At 39.3% G+C, this 16,622-nt stretch overlaps 1 protein-coding gene across 5 annotated transcripts in view; it reads left to right on the top strand.

Annotated features, from left to right (window-relative positions):
* Window positions 1-13,323, top strand: part of MFAP3L (microfibril associated protein 3 like) — a 36,427-nt gene extending 23,104 nt beyond the window's left edge. For all 5 annotated transcript variants that reach the window (XM_040965999.1, XM_040965996.1, XM_040965998.1 and 2 more), the window contains exon 3: window positions 7,908-13,323. In XM_040965999.1, the coding sequence (XP_040821933.1) occupies window positions 7,908-8,839 (932 nt within the window). In that variant the 3' untranslated portion in view covers window positions 8,840-13,323. The remainder of the gene's footprint in view (window positions 1-7,907) is intronic.
* Window positions 13,324-16,622: the final 3,299 nt, after the last annotated feature.

The raw sequence follows: 16,622 nt of genomic DNA, 5'->3' as shown, positions 1-16,622 counted from the left end.
CACTCTCATCTTGTTTGCAGCCCAGGAACCTTGCTGATAAATCAGCTATTTAAAATCTCATTTGAAGATGCACTTTAGATGTTTAAAAAGAACTCATGATACTAGCACTTGATGTTCCAGCTCAGCCTTTGTAATTGCAGCGTATAATAATAGTAATTTCTGGGCACAAATAACATAGGACATTATACAAAGCATTATACCTAACAACCAAACACAATACAGAAAATAGCAGAAATGAGAGATTCCTTATCATAAAAGATTAGGATTTTTGTGCTACAATGGCTTTTCACAGCACCCAGAGTCCTTAACTTTTCATTTCTAATAGGAAAATACTCATAACATGGACAATGACTTCCAGCTGATAAACTAGAAGTTTATATGCAACAGTGTTTCATTAGAACACAACAAAAAGAGCTTGAATGCAGTTGAAAAATGATGCTAATATCCCAGAATTTACCTAGATACACCATGACTTCTATTCAAATCCAGCTAACAAAAGTAAGATTATTAACAACTATGGCCATTTAGTAAGGTACTTGTACTAGTTCTTTTTTTAATTTATTTTTATTGTGAAGTCAGATATACAGAGAGGAGGAGAGACAGGCAGGTCTTCTGTCCTATGGTTCACTCCCCAAGTGACCGCAATGGTTGGAGTTCAGCCAATCCGAAGTCAGGAGCCAGGAATTTCCTCCAGGTCTCCTTGCAGGTGCAGGGTCCCAAGGCTTTGGGCCATCCTCAACTGCCTTCCCAGGCCACAAGCAGGGAGCTGGGTGGGAAGAGGGGCTGCCGGGATTAGAACCAGCAACCATTTGGGATCCGGGCGCGTGCAAGGAAAGGACTTTAACCGCTACACTATCGTGCCAGGCCCACTTGTATTATTTCTAATCTATGTAATAAACATGGTAATGAGATGATTAGTCTTAATGAATACACATAGCACACCATGTGTTATACAGCCAGAGTAGAGCCAGCCTTCCTCAGCTTCCACTATGCCCTGCTAGCCTATTATTTAGATCTTGGTGGGTGAAAAATGTTGAACAGCATCTAACTCAGACTGTGGGCAGGTGGGAAGAATTCTTGGTTGGAAAGCACTGTGGCCCTCACAGCAAAGGTGAGCAGCTCTGGGTTCTGTGTCTGTGTCGTGTGTGTGTGTGTGTGTGTGTGTGTGTGTGGTATGTCATTGTATGACACAACATTTTCATATACATACACAGATTCAAAATCTTCATGGGCACTTCTGGGAATATTGTCATTTACTTTGTGATTATCTGAGAATGAAAGAATTGTATTTCTTGCCTATGCTGACAAAATGAGAGCTAATATTCATTCCAGCTTGGCCATCCTTGCCTTTGACAGGGACCACAGCTGGTTTCCATGGCTCTCTTGATGCTTGTCATTTAAATTCCACTGGACCAGGAGATGATAATGTGTAATTTATATCTGGAAGATTTCTTTTGGTAGTTTACAAAAGCACCTTCCCAGGGAGGCCTACCAACCATATTACAAAATGCAACTTAGAATTTGAATAACACAGATAACCATGAATTGCCATGAGGTGTGCTGTTTTCAATTTTCCTCTTGTTAGAGATGAGTAGAAATATTATGAAAAAAGTCCTAGTAATTTCAGGTACTAGTTATCCCAATGTATTTTTGTTGTGACTTTTGACTATAGTTTTAAACCATTTAAGTTGGCACTTCTATCAGATGATAAGTAACAAGTATTTTAGGACAGCTGGTGTCTACCATTATGAACACACCTGGCTGGTTAGATTAACTTGTAAATTTTTAAAGTTAGGCTTTTACTTTTATAAGGATTTGTCTCCCATACTCAGAGATCCCTATTATAAGAAACAATTAAGAATTAGAATTTTCTTTAGTGATATGCATGCAGGAAAGTGGTTTTCAGACTGACTAATTCTCTTTCAGTTTTTCAGCCTTTAAAAAGCTCAGTAAATACTGAAAAATTTATGCTCCTTAAATGTTATTTGAAACTTCAAAATAATCATATGATGGGCAAGGATACAGTTTGGAATTCTCCATCAAAGGTTTATCTTTCCCAGCACATAACTTTGTGTACAAAAGGATATTTGCCATCCAATATGATTTTACCTCCAAAAGGCAATGAATGCAGAAGTTACAAAACATTACACACAGGTTGAACTGCACATTTGCCTAACCTAGTGCGTCTCAAGTGAGAGCCATTTGCCTCCCAGAAGACTTGTGGCAAAGTCTGGAGACCTTTTCAGTTGTGATAACAGGGTGGAGGAGGGGGTGTGGATGACAGGGGAAGGAATTATGCTGCTGGCATATGGCAAGTAGAGGCTAAGCATCCTTCTAAATAACCTACAATGCACAAGACAGTTCCCTAATGTAAATAATTATCTGGTCCAAAATGTGTGCCATGCCATAGTTGAGAAACCCTATTCAAATGCAGAGGAGTTGGCCAATGAAAGATCATTCCACAGTAGATTCTTGAGTCAGGTGTTTGGACACAATGCATTTTTCCATTAAGGGGTTTGATTTACATTATTTAGGTTCTCCTTCAGGGTCAACTGCTATATGTTGCAATTACTTTAGTGAGTTCAGTGCTCCATTTGGGTATGAGCCCAGATAGCTTTAGTCTGATCAAATGAAAACTTTCCAGATTATCTCAGATAAAGATAACAGCTGGGATTCCCCAAATGGAAATGCTTTGTATGACTCGTGTAGGGTGCTCTTGTTTTAGACAACTACATGTAGTTAGTCAGACAAGATTGTTGATAGTTTGTGTGGCGTTACTTGTTTGGCATTTTTTTAAAAGGAAGATTATTAGCCAGAGGATGAGATATTTCCTCTTTTGTGATACAAAAAGACAGTGGGGCCACTTCAGAATGAATACCTTTAAGCAGAAACACAGATTTTGAGCAGCATAATCTGACCATTTTCTGCCTTCCTGACTTAAAAGCCCAGCTGAGCCTATGTTGTCTCAGGCCACCTTTGCTTTACAAGATGCAGGAAATAGCTTGTTAAAGGTGCCCTTTTAATCTCTGAAGAGGTCTCCTGGGAAGCTTGGAGGGCGAGGGAGAGCTCAAGAGTTCTTCAACTCCTGATGTTGATAACCTGACTGCAGTGGCTTCAAGGACCTGTCTACAGCAGAGGCCTTCTAACAGGTGTACCATGCAGTAACAAATTTGCTTTCAATTATGTTTTGTAAAAACTTTCTCTTTTGTAGTCTATGCTTCACAAAGTAGAAAATGTACATTTATACACACACACACACATTTTGTACTTATTTCTAGAATCCCTGTATGATAATGTTTCAAGTGAATGTTGCACCTTGTGTGTGTCTGCCTCAACATTTATTGGGATTCTCACCACATTTTCTTTTGTTCGTCTCAGAAAGAAAACAGATTTGTTAGGAGAGATTGAATTTTGCTCCATGAAAAGCATGTGAAGCTTAAGAGCATGCGTATCTGCATGGAATTATGTACAGCTTTAAGCTGTTTCTGTAGTATTGAGGATTTAGACAAACCATGTAACAGTTTGCTTACACATAAATCTTCATAGAGAAATACCTCTGATGGAAAAAATCCTTTTAAGAAGGTAATTTGAAAGAAACCCTCAAAGCTTAGCATTTGGGCATACTGGTAAATTTCAGGTTCAATGATCCGCTAGAAAGATTTAGGATTTTGGTGTTTGTGAGTTAAGTATCTGTGTAAGTTTGTTAACTTTCCCTTTGGGTCTTCAGGTTGGTGTCTGAAGGGGGCTTAGAGTGCTGATTGGGACACGTGGAGTGGAGAGCAGGGAAAGCAGGCCTTCCAGGCAGAGGGGAAGCATGGGAGAGATCCTGTGGCTGTTCTCAGAAGTAAAGTGAGGCAAATTTGTTGTGCAAAATGAGGTTCAGAGTCAGGAGGTGGCTCCCATTCTCCTACGGGACGTGTTTGTACTTTCTGTCCTCTCATGCACAGATACCCTGACCTGACTTTGCCACTTCTCTAAGACACCCCAACTTTCTGTCACCCTTGCCCCTCCCACATGCATTACACTTGCTCTAGGATGCTATAGCGGCCTGTCTCATTATTGAGATTGGATGTTTTTTTGCAGTCAGATTCACGTCTTACTCCTCTTCATATTCCCATCATCTAGCATGGTGTCTGGTGCACAGACCATTTGTTGAAAGGCATTTGTTCCCCGAATGAATGAACAAGATAAAAAAGGATCCTTGCCTTCTAAAACTGTCAGCCTCGTACAGCGTAGCATACACATTGCAGTACAGCTAAGAGGCAGCATGTGTTTTATCACCACAATCCTTGTCCTATGAAGACTTTCACTTCTTAGGAAAGACAGTGGCAGTCACCTAGGCACTCTAATCTCCAGGAATCCTGCAGCAACACTTTTCCCGAGTGGGTCAGTATTTCTGGCTAAAGCCTCAGGTGTTATATCACCTTATGGAGAGCAATGGGAAGTGAGGGTGAAGAGAGAAGAGGGCTTTCCCAGGAAGGCAGGGTGCAGTCTGAGCAAGACAGAGAAAAGGAGCAAGGGAACCAGTGTGAAGAGTGTTAGGGAAAACTTGATGCATGACCTTTGGAATTATTTTCAGGAATGTTAGAACATCTGCTCTTTTATTTCTTCGACAACCACTGCATGAAGAACTGAATTGGCATCAGCTGCTGGCATTTTCGGTTTTTATTTGTGCTGAGTGAGGGGCAGCTTCATAAGAATTCAGTGCATTACTTTGGCTTTCCTACTCAATTTAAAATACACATGCGAACAATACCATGCATACCTGCTTCATGTCTGTAGCACAGAAAATTTCTTGTCAAGTTCATTGATAAGGCTTTGTTTTCTGACTTCCTAGCAGTAAATGTCAGCACCCTTTCCAGAATGAATTGCAGGGTAAGGTGTCTGTGGACTGAGCTGAATGATAATGTGCAGCACAGAGAGTAATCAAACTGAAGATGTTCTGTGCTGGGCACGTGAGATTCTTCTTGAACCTGGGCCCATTTGGGGGATGGGAAAGGGAATAAAATGCAGTTTGTGCCATCTGCATAGTTTACAGAACCATAGGTGATACTGAACTATGCAAAATTCTGTTTTTCAGTAATCAGGGGCAGAGGCTGAGAGGAGATGTTTGGGATCAGGGTTCTCAGGAAAGGATGATTGGATCAGGCTTTAAAGACAGAAACATTCAGAACCTTTGAGGTCAGAATCTTAGTTCTTGTGACATTACATTCACATGCTTGAGCATGTGTGCATGCGTGTCTGTGCTGCACATTTTTTGACTTTGGTTACACTTGAACTTTGCTTTGTGGTCTAGTAGTAAGAGTGTTTAATTCGGCTTACATATTCATCCTAACAAATCACACCTGAGCAGAATCCTTAGTAATATTATTATCACCCTAATCCATTTTTTAAGAGGCATGCATCAAAGGACTAAAACACCAGAGATGTTCTAGAATGAAAGTAGAAAATTTTAGTCATTTAACTAGGTAATTAATGCTAACTTTGGATCTTAATGTGCATATTCATATTTGTCATAAGCTGAGGCAAAACAGTCACCTTAAAGCTGGCTGAGCTTCAACCTTTATGAATAAATGTTGGATATAGAAGAATTTAATCTGAGACCCACTGTCACAGAGTATGGAAGATACTCATAAGTAATAATTTATCTGCTAGACCACTGCCAATATGAACCACACTTAGCAACTAATCAGGCTGTGGTTCATTCCAAACCATGCCCCTTATAAGAAAGTAACAAACTCTCAAAGTGTGTACCAGTTGTTGTCTAAATTTAAGTACTTAGTTTCAGGTTAGATAGATACATGTCAGTAGACAAAATTACTGAAAATAGATTTCAAGTTCACGAACATTTAAAAATATTCACTAAAGTATTGTTATGTTGTCAATAGTATATATTTTATTTTTATATTTTTCCTGCAACAACTGGGATCAATCATCCCTAAAACTTATTTAGATGTTGGGGGAAAATTTTATAAAACTATCAGGCGCTTCTCCTAGTTAAGTGTTCTTGTCTGTCTTTTTTCTTTCACATTCAAGTTTGAACTACACTATCTTTATGTTCACAGAAAATTTCCCCATAAAGGTGGTGAAGTGAGAAGGAGATAAACAAATTGAACTAACCAATTCCATTCTTACTCTGCACCACCTTTTTTCTGTCATATTTTCTGACAGAAGGTAAATATGAGAAAATACTCCAGAAACAATTTGTAATCCAATACAATCAATATAGAATGAGTTTTCCAACAACTGGAGTTTTTCCCTTATCAATGATAGTCTATTTTTATGGAATATACAAATTGTGATAAAAGGAATTGATAATATAATTTCCCTGGCCTCAGGTCATTTTGTATTTGGAAGAGTATACAGTTAAAAATTTTAAATTCATGTTTAGGGAATGAAAGGTTGGAAGCCCTATTCATGCCCCAACTGAAAATAATTTACCAGCCTTGTGTGTTGATACACATTCATAAGAAACTGAAAAATCACTAGATTTTCCAAGCCAGTGTGTTCTACTCTTATGAGAAACACACTGTCTGAATTGTTAGCAGAGGGTTACATAGAGATGCTAGGAAACTCTCTTTACAGATGTGTTTTTCAGAAGGCAAAGCAATGTGACAGCATTTATAGAGAGCTTCCAGCCAGATTCACCCCAGCTAGCAACAGGAAGGAACTGGGGACCCCACGAGGTACTTTCTTGCTCCATCTGGCTTACGGATGTTCCTGAGTCAGAGGACACTGTCATACAACAGGCCCTCTGTTGTCTCCTCCTCTAATTCATCCAGCCCCTGGTTACTTCTGTGCTCATGAGATTAAACAAAAAAGAGCATGTGCTTTTGGAAAATATCAGGCTTTTAATTAGAATTAAGAGTCACTGCTCTGAGGGGGAAGAAACAAGTAAAATATAATGTGCTAATAGATACTCAAGAGGAGACTCCGTGGTAAATTGTATCAACTCTCTAGAGAGGTTTCTCTGGCTTTGGAAACTAAAGTGCTTTGATGGAAAAATATCTGCCTGCTCCTTAGAACTCCCAAAGGCCCAGCCTGCAACCTCCCTGCTTAATGGGACAGGGGGGAAGACAGTGATACTTCAAAAAGGGTTAGATGCATTACCCTAATGGCAATTCCGTGGTCATGCTTTGCAGGGGTCTTATGAGTGTCAGGTAGGTGGGCTAAGAATTAATCCCAACTGAAGAGCTGAGCTAGACTTGACCCATTCCAAGGACAGAGTTTTCTGGGGGAGGGGTGATGAAGAGCTGCTTTGACCAGCAGGTACTCTCCTTTGAGTCAGGCTTATTTTCAACTTGATGGATCTGCAATTTTCTGAAAAACTGAAACAAATTGATTTTAATTCATCCCCTGTGTTGGGGAATCTTCACATGGATAGCTTGTAGCTTTCCAAGTATAGAAACAATTCATGAAAGATCCTCAAAATCAATGTCACAAGTTAGGTTTTAATTAACTGAGGTCAGATAGGGATAACTGCATTCACAACAAGAAAAAAAACAGGAAAACAGTTATAATTTAATTGATTTGTTCCAAATCTTTTGTGGAATCTAAAGATTGTTATTTTTCACTAGGAAGTGGAGTTATACAACATGGAGTTTTGATAGTTAAAAGTATAGCCTCTTGAGTTCAGTTCATCATCTAGTTCTGTCTCGTAAACTGATGGCCCAGGGAAGTTTGTTTAATCTGTGCCTCAGTTTCCTCATCTTTTGGAGGAAGTATTACATCCACCTCAGAGTCATCATGAGGATTGAGTTAATGCATGCCTCATGCCCCTAGCATGTAGTGAGCACACTTAGTTACTGCTTTTGTGACTATCAGTGGTACCTGCAGATGTTTCTGTTGATGTGTCATAAATGGAACTGCATGTCCTTGGTTAAATTTTCTTCTCTCTTTTCCAACAGGGAAATGGCAAATGTATGACAGAGGCCTCCTGAACATCACCAAGGTGTCTTTCTCTGATCGAGGTAAATACACATGTGTGGCTTCCAACATGTATGGCACTGTGAACAACACAGTGACCCTGAGAGTCATCTTTACCTCTGGAGACATGGGGGTCTACTACATGGTTGTCTGCCTTGTGGCCTTCACTATCGTCATGGTCCTAAACATCACCCGCCTGTGTATGATGAGCAGCCACCTGAAGAAGACCGAGAAAGCTATCAACGAGTTCTTTAGGACAGAAGGCGCAGAGAAGCTGCAAAAGGCATTTGAGATCGCTAAGCGGATCCCCATAATCACCTCAGCCAAAACTCTAGAGCTTGCCAAAGTCACCCAGTTCAAAACCATGGAATTCGCCCGCTACATTGAAGAGCTTGCTAGGAGTGTGCCTCTGCCTCCTCTCATCATGAACTGCAGGACGATCATGGAGGAAATCATGGAAGTGGTTGGATTGGAGGAGCAAGGGCAGAACTTTGTGAGGCATACCCCAGAAGGCCAGGAGGCCACAGACAGGGAGGAAGTCTACACGATCCCCAACTCTCTGAAGCGAAGTGACTCTCCCACCGCCGACTCAGATGCCTCGTCCCTGCATGAACAGCCTCAGCAGATTGCCATCAAGGTGTCGGTTCACCCACAGTCCAAAAAGGATCATGTGAATGAGGAAGAGGGTGCACAATTTGAAGTCAAAGATAAAGAGGATACAGAACCGTCAGCTGAACGTTCCCCAGACACTGCAGAGCCTTCTACAGACATCACATCCACAGAACTAACATCTGAAGAGCCAACACCTGTTGAGGTTTTGGATCGAGGACTGCCACCACCTCACTTGGAGACTCCAGAGCCAGCAGTGACACATGATAAAAACACCTGCATTATTTACGAAAGCCATGTCTAATATCAATTCTGAAAAGCTATGCATATCAAGAAAATCAGGGGCCGCTCCTTGTAATACAGATGTAGTACGCATTTGCCGCTAAGCCTTACCAGGAGACTCTCATCCCTTAGGTAGGAGTGATGCCATTTTAAAGGGGAAACACCTGTGTGCAGTGTTTGTGACTGGAATTTCCCCAGTAGGAAAGGTTGCAAGCAACATCAGGGTGCAGAACTGATCATGTCGGACAGAAAGTGTCTGTCCACATGATGTGAATTTTTGAGTCTGTTCTCTGCCAAATTCCTTAGTGTTGCCCTTTTGGCAAAGAGTACACTACTGTAAGATATCCTGAGTTAAGAGCCCTGTCCAATGCATACTGCATTGCTTTTCCTTTTAATAATTATAGGTCTGCTACAATAGCAAATGCACGTACTTGGGTTTGTTGCACTTTCTTCTCAGTTTTAGTTACTTTTATTGTTCCTTTGTAAATGGAGTAAATGGAGTAGTGTTATTATATTAATACTGATTGCTCTCTGTGAATCAGTCCTTTTTGCCACTTTTGTCCTTATTTTGCCCTAGGACATTTACCTCACATGCTTTGGTGTCTTTCACCAGAACCAGAGCTGATATCTGCAGGTCATTTGTAATGTTCCAAACTAGTTTCTAGGTTTTCTTTTGTTTGTTTTTGTTTTGTTTTAATCATTCCCTAGGCCTATGTTCATGAATCGCTTCTGTTTGTTTCCAATGAAGCTGCTGTTATAAAACTGAGAAAACTTTGCCCCAGAATAGCACTTTAATAGTCAAATAAAAATGTTCTTTTGTGTCCAATTCTGAGAACCTTTTGCTAAGCTCAACTGAAGTATAGAGGGAGATTTTAAAAGGTTAAACATACTCTCACCACCCGTGAAAACTTCTATTTGTGTTTTAACAACATCACCTCCAAAGACTGATTCTTTACGTGGAAAACGTATTGTTTCCAAAGACAGAAACATTTAGTGAAAACCTGTAGGTTGTAGAATATTGGCTTCCCAGGAGAGCTTTTCAAGGACCATATGCCATAGATCAATTCAAACCCTTGATTTAGGATTTGTGAGGTTGTGTAACCAGGTCCACCTTTGTTACCTGTACACCTAATTTGTTGGTCAAGAATGAAAGGTTGGAATAATGACCTCACATTTCTTGCTAATATTGTTGAATTATTGGGTCCCACCAGAAAGCAGTGATACATATTATGGAAAGAAGATAAAACCACTCATTGAAAGGTAGAATACACTATGCCACTGACCAACTGCTTGGCTTTGGGCAAGTCTGGGCCTTAGTTTCCTTATCTGTGGGATGGGGCTGACCAAATGGTCCCTGAGCGCTATTTCCATGGTCTCACCCTCTAACAGAATCGAACCAATGTTAACATTAATATCCTTATTCTTTTTCACAGTTCCTTTAATGGATTTACTTCTTAACTGGATCCACCTAACATTTTTATGCTGTATTAAAGAAAGAGGATCAGTTTTGACAAACCATAAACTATTAAGCAAATTGTGGATTGCCTCCCCTCCCTACCACCAAAACAACAGGGTGACTTCTACCATTTAGATTTAATCCTGGTGAGTAGTATCATTCTATTTTAACTTAAAAGTAAGGGAGACAGTAACCTTCAAGAGTTGTAAGGCCATGGATCTGTCAAATAGCAGGATTATGATGTTGGAGGCTTTATGGGCCATTTTGCCAATGACAGAGCATACCCAGATGCTTACTCCTCAATCTGTCACCAACTGGAGAAGTGACCTTGGGTAACTGTTCCCCTCTCAGTGGTTTAATACTACTCATCTGTAAACTATGTAAGTAGTACTCAGCGATATGCAACATTGTTCCAGCTCAAACACAATTTTAAGGAAAATGTGTGATCCTTGATAGCCTTTATTGCACATGATAAGTAAAAATGAATACCTGAGTCTGAATTCTTCAGTACTCAAAATTTTATAACAAACATAACTCAGCTCTGTAACTCAAGACAGTGGTCTTGGCTTTTGAGTAGTGAACAATTAAGGGAAAACTATTACTCCTGTTTGGGTTCCCTGAACTAAGATTTTGTGTATTTGGATTACAGAAATATTTTATTAAAAGCTTTTAGAAGATAAAACTTTTCCCGTTGTCATGGAGGTTATATTCTTAGCATGGATTTTGTACCTTCAGAGTAACAACTGAGAAGCTCGTTTTCTAATATTGTGTGGGATTCTCCCCATTCTATTCAGTTTTCATTCCACCTAAACATATGTGAAGATTTCCACATAGAACCTACAGGAGAAGGCATCCATCATTTCGGGAAAATAAGCTAGAATATTATATATATTCATTTTTTAAAATGAAGCAAGAACATAAATATCTGACCAAAGGACATTTCCAGCTTAGTGTTTGCTTCTTTAGTCTACAGTGCATTAAGAGATAATAGAGATTTTCAAAATTTTCTCACTCTTTAAGGCATCAAAATGCTCTTCAAATAATAAGAGCCAGTGCAAAGGGAGGTTGGCTTATTATGGGAATTTCTCCTGCCAAAAATGCTACATTCTTCCTCCCCAACTTACAACTTCTTTATCAAATGACACTCCTGCTAGAATATAAAATGTAGACCTCATGACTTTCCACTGATTTTTCACAGATCAAATGAGCTATTCAGCTTCATAAAAGTTCACAGTTCAGGAGTGCAGCTGAACATGTGTATATACATACCCTCATGCAGACTAGACTCAGTTGGGCAGTTTTAAAGATTTAACACTAAATCCTGAGCCCTGTCCTTAGGGCCTTATCTAGGCATTCTTGAAATCAGTTTCTGGTTTGAGTCATCCTGATCACATACCTTGCAATTATTTTCTTGAAATTCTGAAAATGATTCATGCCTGTGTGCATATTTAATTCCTTTAGATGATCTGTAAACTTGGATGGTATTTATTCTAAATGGGAAAAAAGAATTTTATATGAAAAAATGTAATTTATAATGGTTTTGTTTTATATATTATATTTTCATATCTTTAGGGCACATCTACTATTCTCATCTTTTTTGTACATCATACTTGGCAAAAGAAATACTAACAATACTTGACTAAAATCTCTAGGAACCAAACGTAATATGTGTGATGTATGACGTAGAAATGGCTTTTAAACTATCTGAATGTTCACATCTGTTCCCGGCATTTTTGTATCACTGTATCCACAATGATTTGTCTTCTATTTGTATTTCTTTTTCAAAACTAAGACTCAGAAGCTTGACATTTTCCTCACAATGGATTCTAGAATCCCCCTCCTTTCTTTCCTATTGTGTGTCTTACTTTTAATTGCATAAGTCTGTCATTTCCTTTTGAAGGGCAAATGTGAGATCTTAAGAAAACAATTTAGTGGAAAGAATGAAATTAACTATGGTTGTACACATGCTTTTTAAAATAGATAACATGTTTCAAATCTAAAGGTTGGCATGTTACTCAGCAGTGATTTGGGATCTTCTTGACCATTTAGCACATGAAGGAAATATGAGGCACAAAGAATATTTGCATGTTTTGAACAGGCACATTTTGAATATAGTGCAGCCTACAGAAATCTGCTTCACCCATCCTAGTCCCTGGAAGAAATATTTTTTCAAGTCAGACTCCTTTGTTATATCATTTGAGGTACAGTGTTGGTGCAGTGCTAAAATTTGAGTGGCAGTCCCTGTGGTCTGTCAACTGGGGATTGCCTTTCTGAGTTTTCAGTTGGTCTGAAAGTGGAGCATTTAGCTTGCATTTCAAATCCTCAAATTTCTCTACACAGTCCAAGTACTATCCTTTACCCTTCTTTACATATCCTTTTGGCAGTCCTTTATTTCCTGCTTCTCTTCTTGCTGCTTAAACTAACACTGAAACTCTTTCAGGAGCTTCCAAATCTCATCATATATTTGTATATTGAGTACCTGTTATCTTCAAAGGTAATCGTCATTTTTTACATTCACCTGTTCATTTAAAAAACCTCCAATGGCTGCCCAGTTCATTCTCCTCATGGCTTTTTAGGGTTGCCTCAGTTTGAGTGAAGTAAATCCATTATGGAGTATAGCAGGGGAGGGGGAGGGGCTGGAAAGTAATAATATAGCATTGCTTATTGTATTTTTCAGAAGACTGAGTGCTTATCTGTTATCCAAGAACATCACATACAAGGAAGATAATGATCTTTATCAGTTTTTCTAGAGATAGAATTTATAAAGGGGCTAGCACTAAGACTACTGTAATCATAGTTGAAGCTAGAGGATATAAACGTAGTGGAAAGTTCTTAGGATATTCTGACATAAATTATTTTTAACTGATAATAGAAGCCTCCAAATGTATTTCTCAGACACCATAGAACTGCTGTAGTCAAGTTAGGGTCAAAGATATTTGCACTTGGGTTTGGTTTGCTGTATTACAGTAGTTCTGAGTATCCTTGATTAAGTGGGAAAAGAAATGTTATCTGAGCAGAAATGTTAATCTAATGACTTTGTGAGTATATAATGTTCACTTTTTTAAAAGCGAAGAGGTAAACAAATGACTAATATGTAGGTTGATATTGCAGTAGCAAAACAACCATGTGATCCATCCTGTATTTGATTGTTGCTTTAATAAAGGGTTTGCACAGGTATATGAAATATGTGTTGTGTTCTGCCTGAAGGGCATGTAATCATGGCCTGATTTTCTGGCTTTGTGAAATCTGTCTTTAGTTCTTGCCCCTATCTTTTGCATCAACAGCATTTCTTGGGAAAAGAGAAAAATGAAATCATTTTTAATGCACCACATTATCAAAATCCAGAAGATGTAATTCTGTCAAGAAAAACTTTATAACAGTTTATTTTTATCAATATCAAGAAGTAGTTTTTAGCACTTAACATCAAGATTGTTGTACAGAATTAAAAAACAAGGAAATAACATTCCTAGAATATCCCACAAGGAGAAGGCTCCAATAGCTAAACTGCCGCTAAACACCTAGTCAAAACAAGATTCAGCCAAATCCAAGGACATACTAAGTTCTTTAATAGTCAGTAAACTGGGAAAGCAAAAATTATCTTAGACGAGTGGCAGGATGTATAAGAAAACCAAGAACAGGAGTGGGCATTTGGTCTAACAACTAACACATTAGTTTAAGATGCCCATATCCTATGTTATAATGATTGAGGTTTAAGTCCCAGCTCCTTTCCCCCATTATAGCTTCCTGCTAATGTGCAACCTGGGAGGCAGAAGATGAGATTCCTTTCATCCATTTGGGAGACCTGAATTGAGTTTCCTGCCTCAGCCCAACCTAACCCAGTCCTGGGGATTGCAGACATTTGGTAAGTGAACAAGTGGATGAGAATGCTCTTTCCTGACTCCCTGCTTATTTAAAACAAACAAAGATAACACCAGGTTATCAAACTGTATATAGAGCCATCCATTAGATCAAGTTTTTAAAGGTGTAGAAGACAGGCATTTGGCACAGTGGTTGTCACTCCTTGAACTGTCCACAACTCATATCAGAGTGCTCAGTTCAAGTACCAGCTTTCCTGATTCCTGTCCAGCTTCCTGTTAATACACATCCTGGGATGGCTTGGTACTTGGAGGTAGGGCCTTTGAAAGCACAATGGAGACCCAGACTGAGTTCTAGACAACTGGTTTCAGCCTGGACCCAGCTCTGCTTATTGCAGTCATAGAAGAGTGTGCCAGCAGGAAGAAAATCTCAAACAACATGAAAAATGCTTAAAATAATTTAAGTATTAGGATATTAATGGAAAAATAGCCACATTATCTTTTTTTAAGATTTTATTTTTATTGGAAAGGCAAATATACAGGGAGGAGGAGAGACAGAGAGGAAGATCTTCTGTCTGAGAGTTCACTCCCCAAGCAGCCACAATGGCCAGAGCAGAGACAAGCCAAAGCCAGGAGCCCGGAGCCTCTTCCCGGTTTCCCACGTAGGTGCAGGGTCCCAAGACTTAGGGATCCTTTACTGCTTTCCCAAGCCACAAGCAGGCAGCTGGATGGGAAGCGGGGCCACCAGGATTAGAACCGGAGCCCATATGGGATCCCGGCGCATTCAAGGCAAGGCTTGAACCCTCAGACACATCATCTTAAGAAAATAGAAAACTTTCATCCTAAGAAATTTTGATTGGTCCATACTTTCAAGACCCAGAACAAATAACTGCTTAAAACCATGACAGGTTTAGAGATACCATGTTTTGCCTGGGCTTAAAAGATATAAGTAAGGCTTAGTGTTAATGAGTGATTTACAAAGAAATAATAACATGCTCTTACATCTAAGTGTGAGGTTACCTGATTTGCAGATCTTTCCCACAAAGTCGCTGATGAATAATTTGTTCAGCTCTGTTTGCATACCTCTCATTCCTCTGGAAAATGGGGAGCTGATGATGAGTACATTGTGTGTTAGCATACTCTGTCATTGACAGGTTTTGAGTGCTAAGTCAAAGACTTAAAAAGCCATACTCCCTGGTACCTCTTGAGCCATTTGCTATTGAAAATATGAGTTAGTCTTGTCAATGTAAACTTGCTTTCTTGGGGCTGGTGTTTTGGTATAGTCGGTTAAACTGCATCCTATAACACTGGCATCCAAAATTGGAGTGCTAATTTGAGGTCTAGCTGCTCTACTACTTCCTACCTTCCTTCCTTTCTTCCATCTTTCTTTCTTTCTTCCTTCCTTCCTTCCTTCATTTATTGATTGATTGATTTTATTGGAAAGCAGATTTACAGAGAGAATAAGAAACAAAGATCTGCTGGTTCACTCTCCATTTGGCCACAATGGCCAGAGCTAAGCCAATCTGAAGCCAGGAGCCAGGAACTTCTAGGTCTCCCATGTAGGCTCAGAGTCCCAAGACTTTGAGACATCCTCTAATGCTTTCCCAGGACACAGCAGTGAGCTGGATAGAAAGTAGGACAGCAGGGACATGAATAGGTGCCCATATGGGATCCCTGCACTTGAAGGGGGAAGGTCAGCCAATTGAGCCATTGCAGCAGGCCTTGCTCCACTTCTCATCTAGTTCCACACTAAGGCACTTGGGAAGCAGCAAATGAAGGCATTAGTACTTGAGCCCCTTTCACCCACATAGGAAATTCTGATAGAGTGCCTGTCTTCCGGCTGACCTGGCCTAGCCCTTGCTATTGCTGCCATCTGGGGAGTGCAACAGCAAAAGGAACAAAGCTCTCTCTCTCTCATTCTCTTATTCTCTTTCTTAGTTGCAGACTTTTAAATATATTTTTTAAATCTTTAAAAAATTGCCTTCTTTAGTTCAACACAACACTTGTAATCAGAAATGAATTGTAGCATATAAAAGAGAATTACAAGGAAAGCATAAGTATCCTGGATACTTGTAAGTGAAAGGTTTCTACCAACATGGATATTATACCAAAATCAAGTACTCTGCACAACTCCCAAGGTATCTCCTGAGGCTACACTCATTAAAGTGTTGCTCAGTCACCAGAAAGAAAAAATGAACCAGCAGATTCATTGTCTCAGCAGATTAGTATTTCAGACAGGCCAGTAGAACTGACTTCCAGCAACAAGTGTTTTCAAGGGTACTTCAAAAAATTCCCAGGCATTATGGATCATGAAGAAAAGCAGGCATGAATTTCAAAAATTGTCTGAACCAAATAAACATCTCTTAATTCCATATTTTTATAAACTTTGTGAAGACACCATTGGTGAAATAACAATTTCCTTAAGATACTAGCAAATAGGAAATAAGCTTAAAAAGAATAAGTTAATATCCCATAACACATATTTTTTTTCAAACAAATTTCTCAGGACCCATACATATTTTCTACCTCTTCCA

The sequence above is a fragment of the Ochotona curzoniae genome, unplaced genomic scaffold (genome assembly GCF_017591425.1).
Source record: "Ochotona curzoniae isolate NIBS_2020 unplaced genomic scaffold, NIBS_Ocur_1.0 scaffold_4505, whole genome shotgun sequence".
NCBI lineage: Eukaryota > Metazoa > Chordata > Mammalia > Lagomorpha > Ochotonidae > Ochotona > Ochotona curzoniae.
Note: the sequence above shows the minus strand (reverse complement) of the source record. Positions and strands in the feature narration are given on the sequence as shown.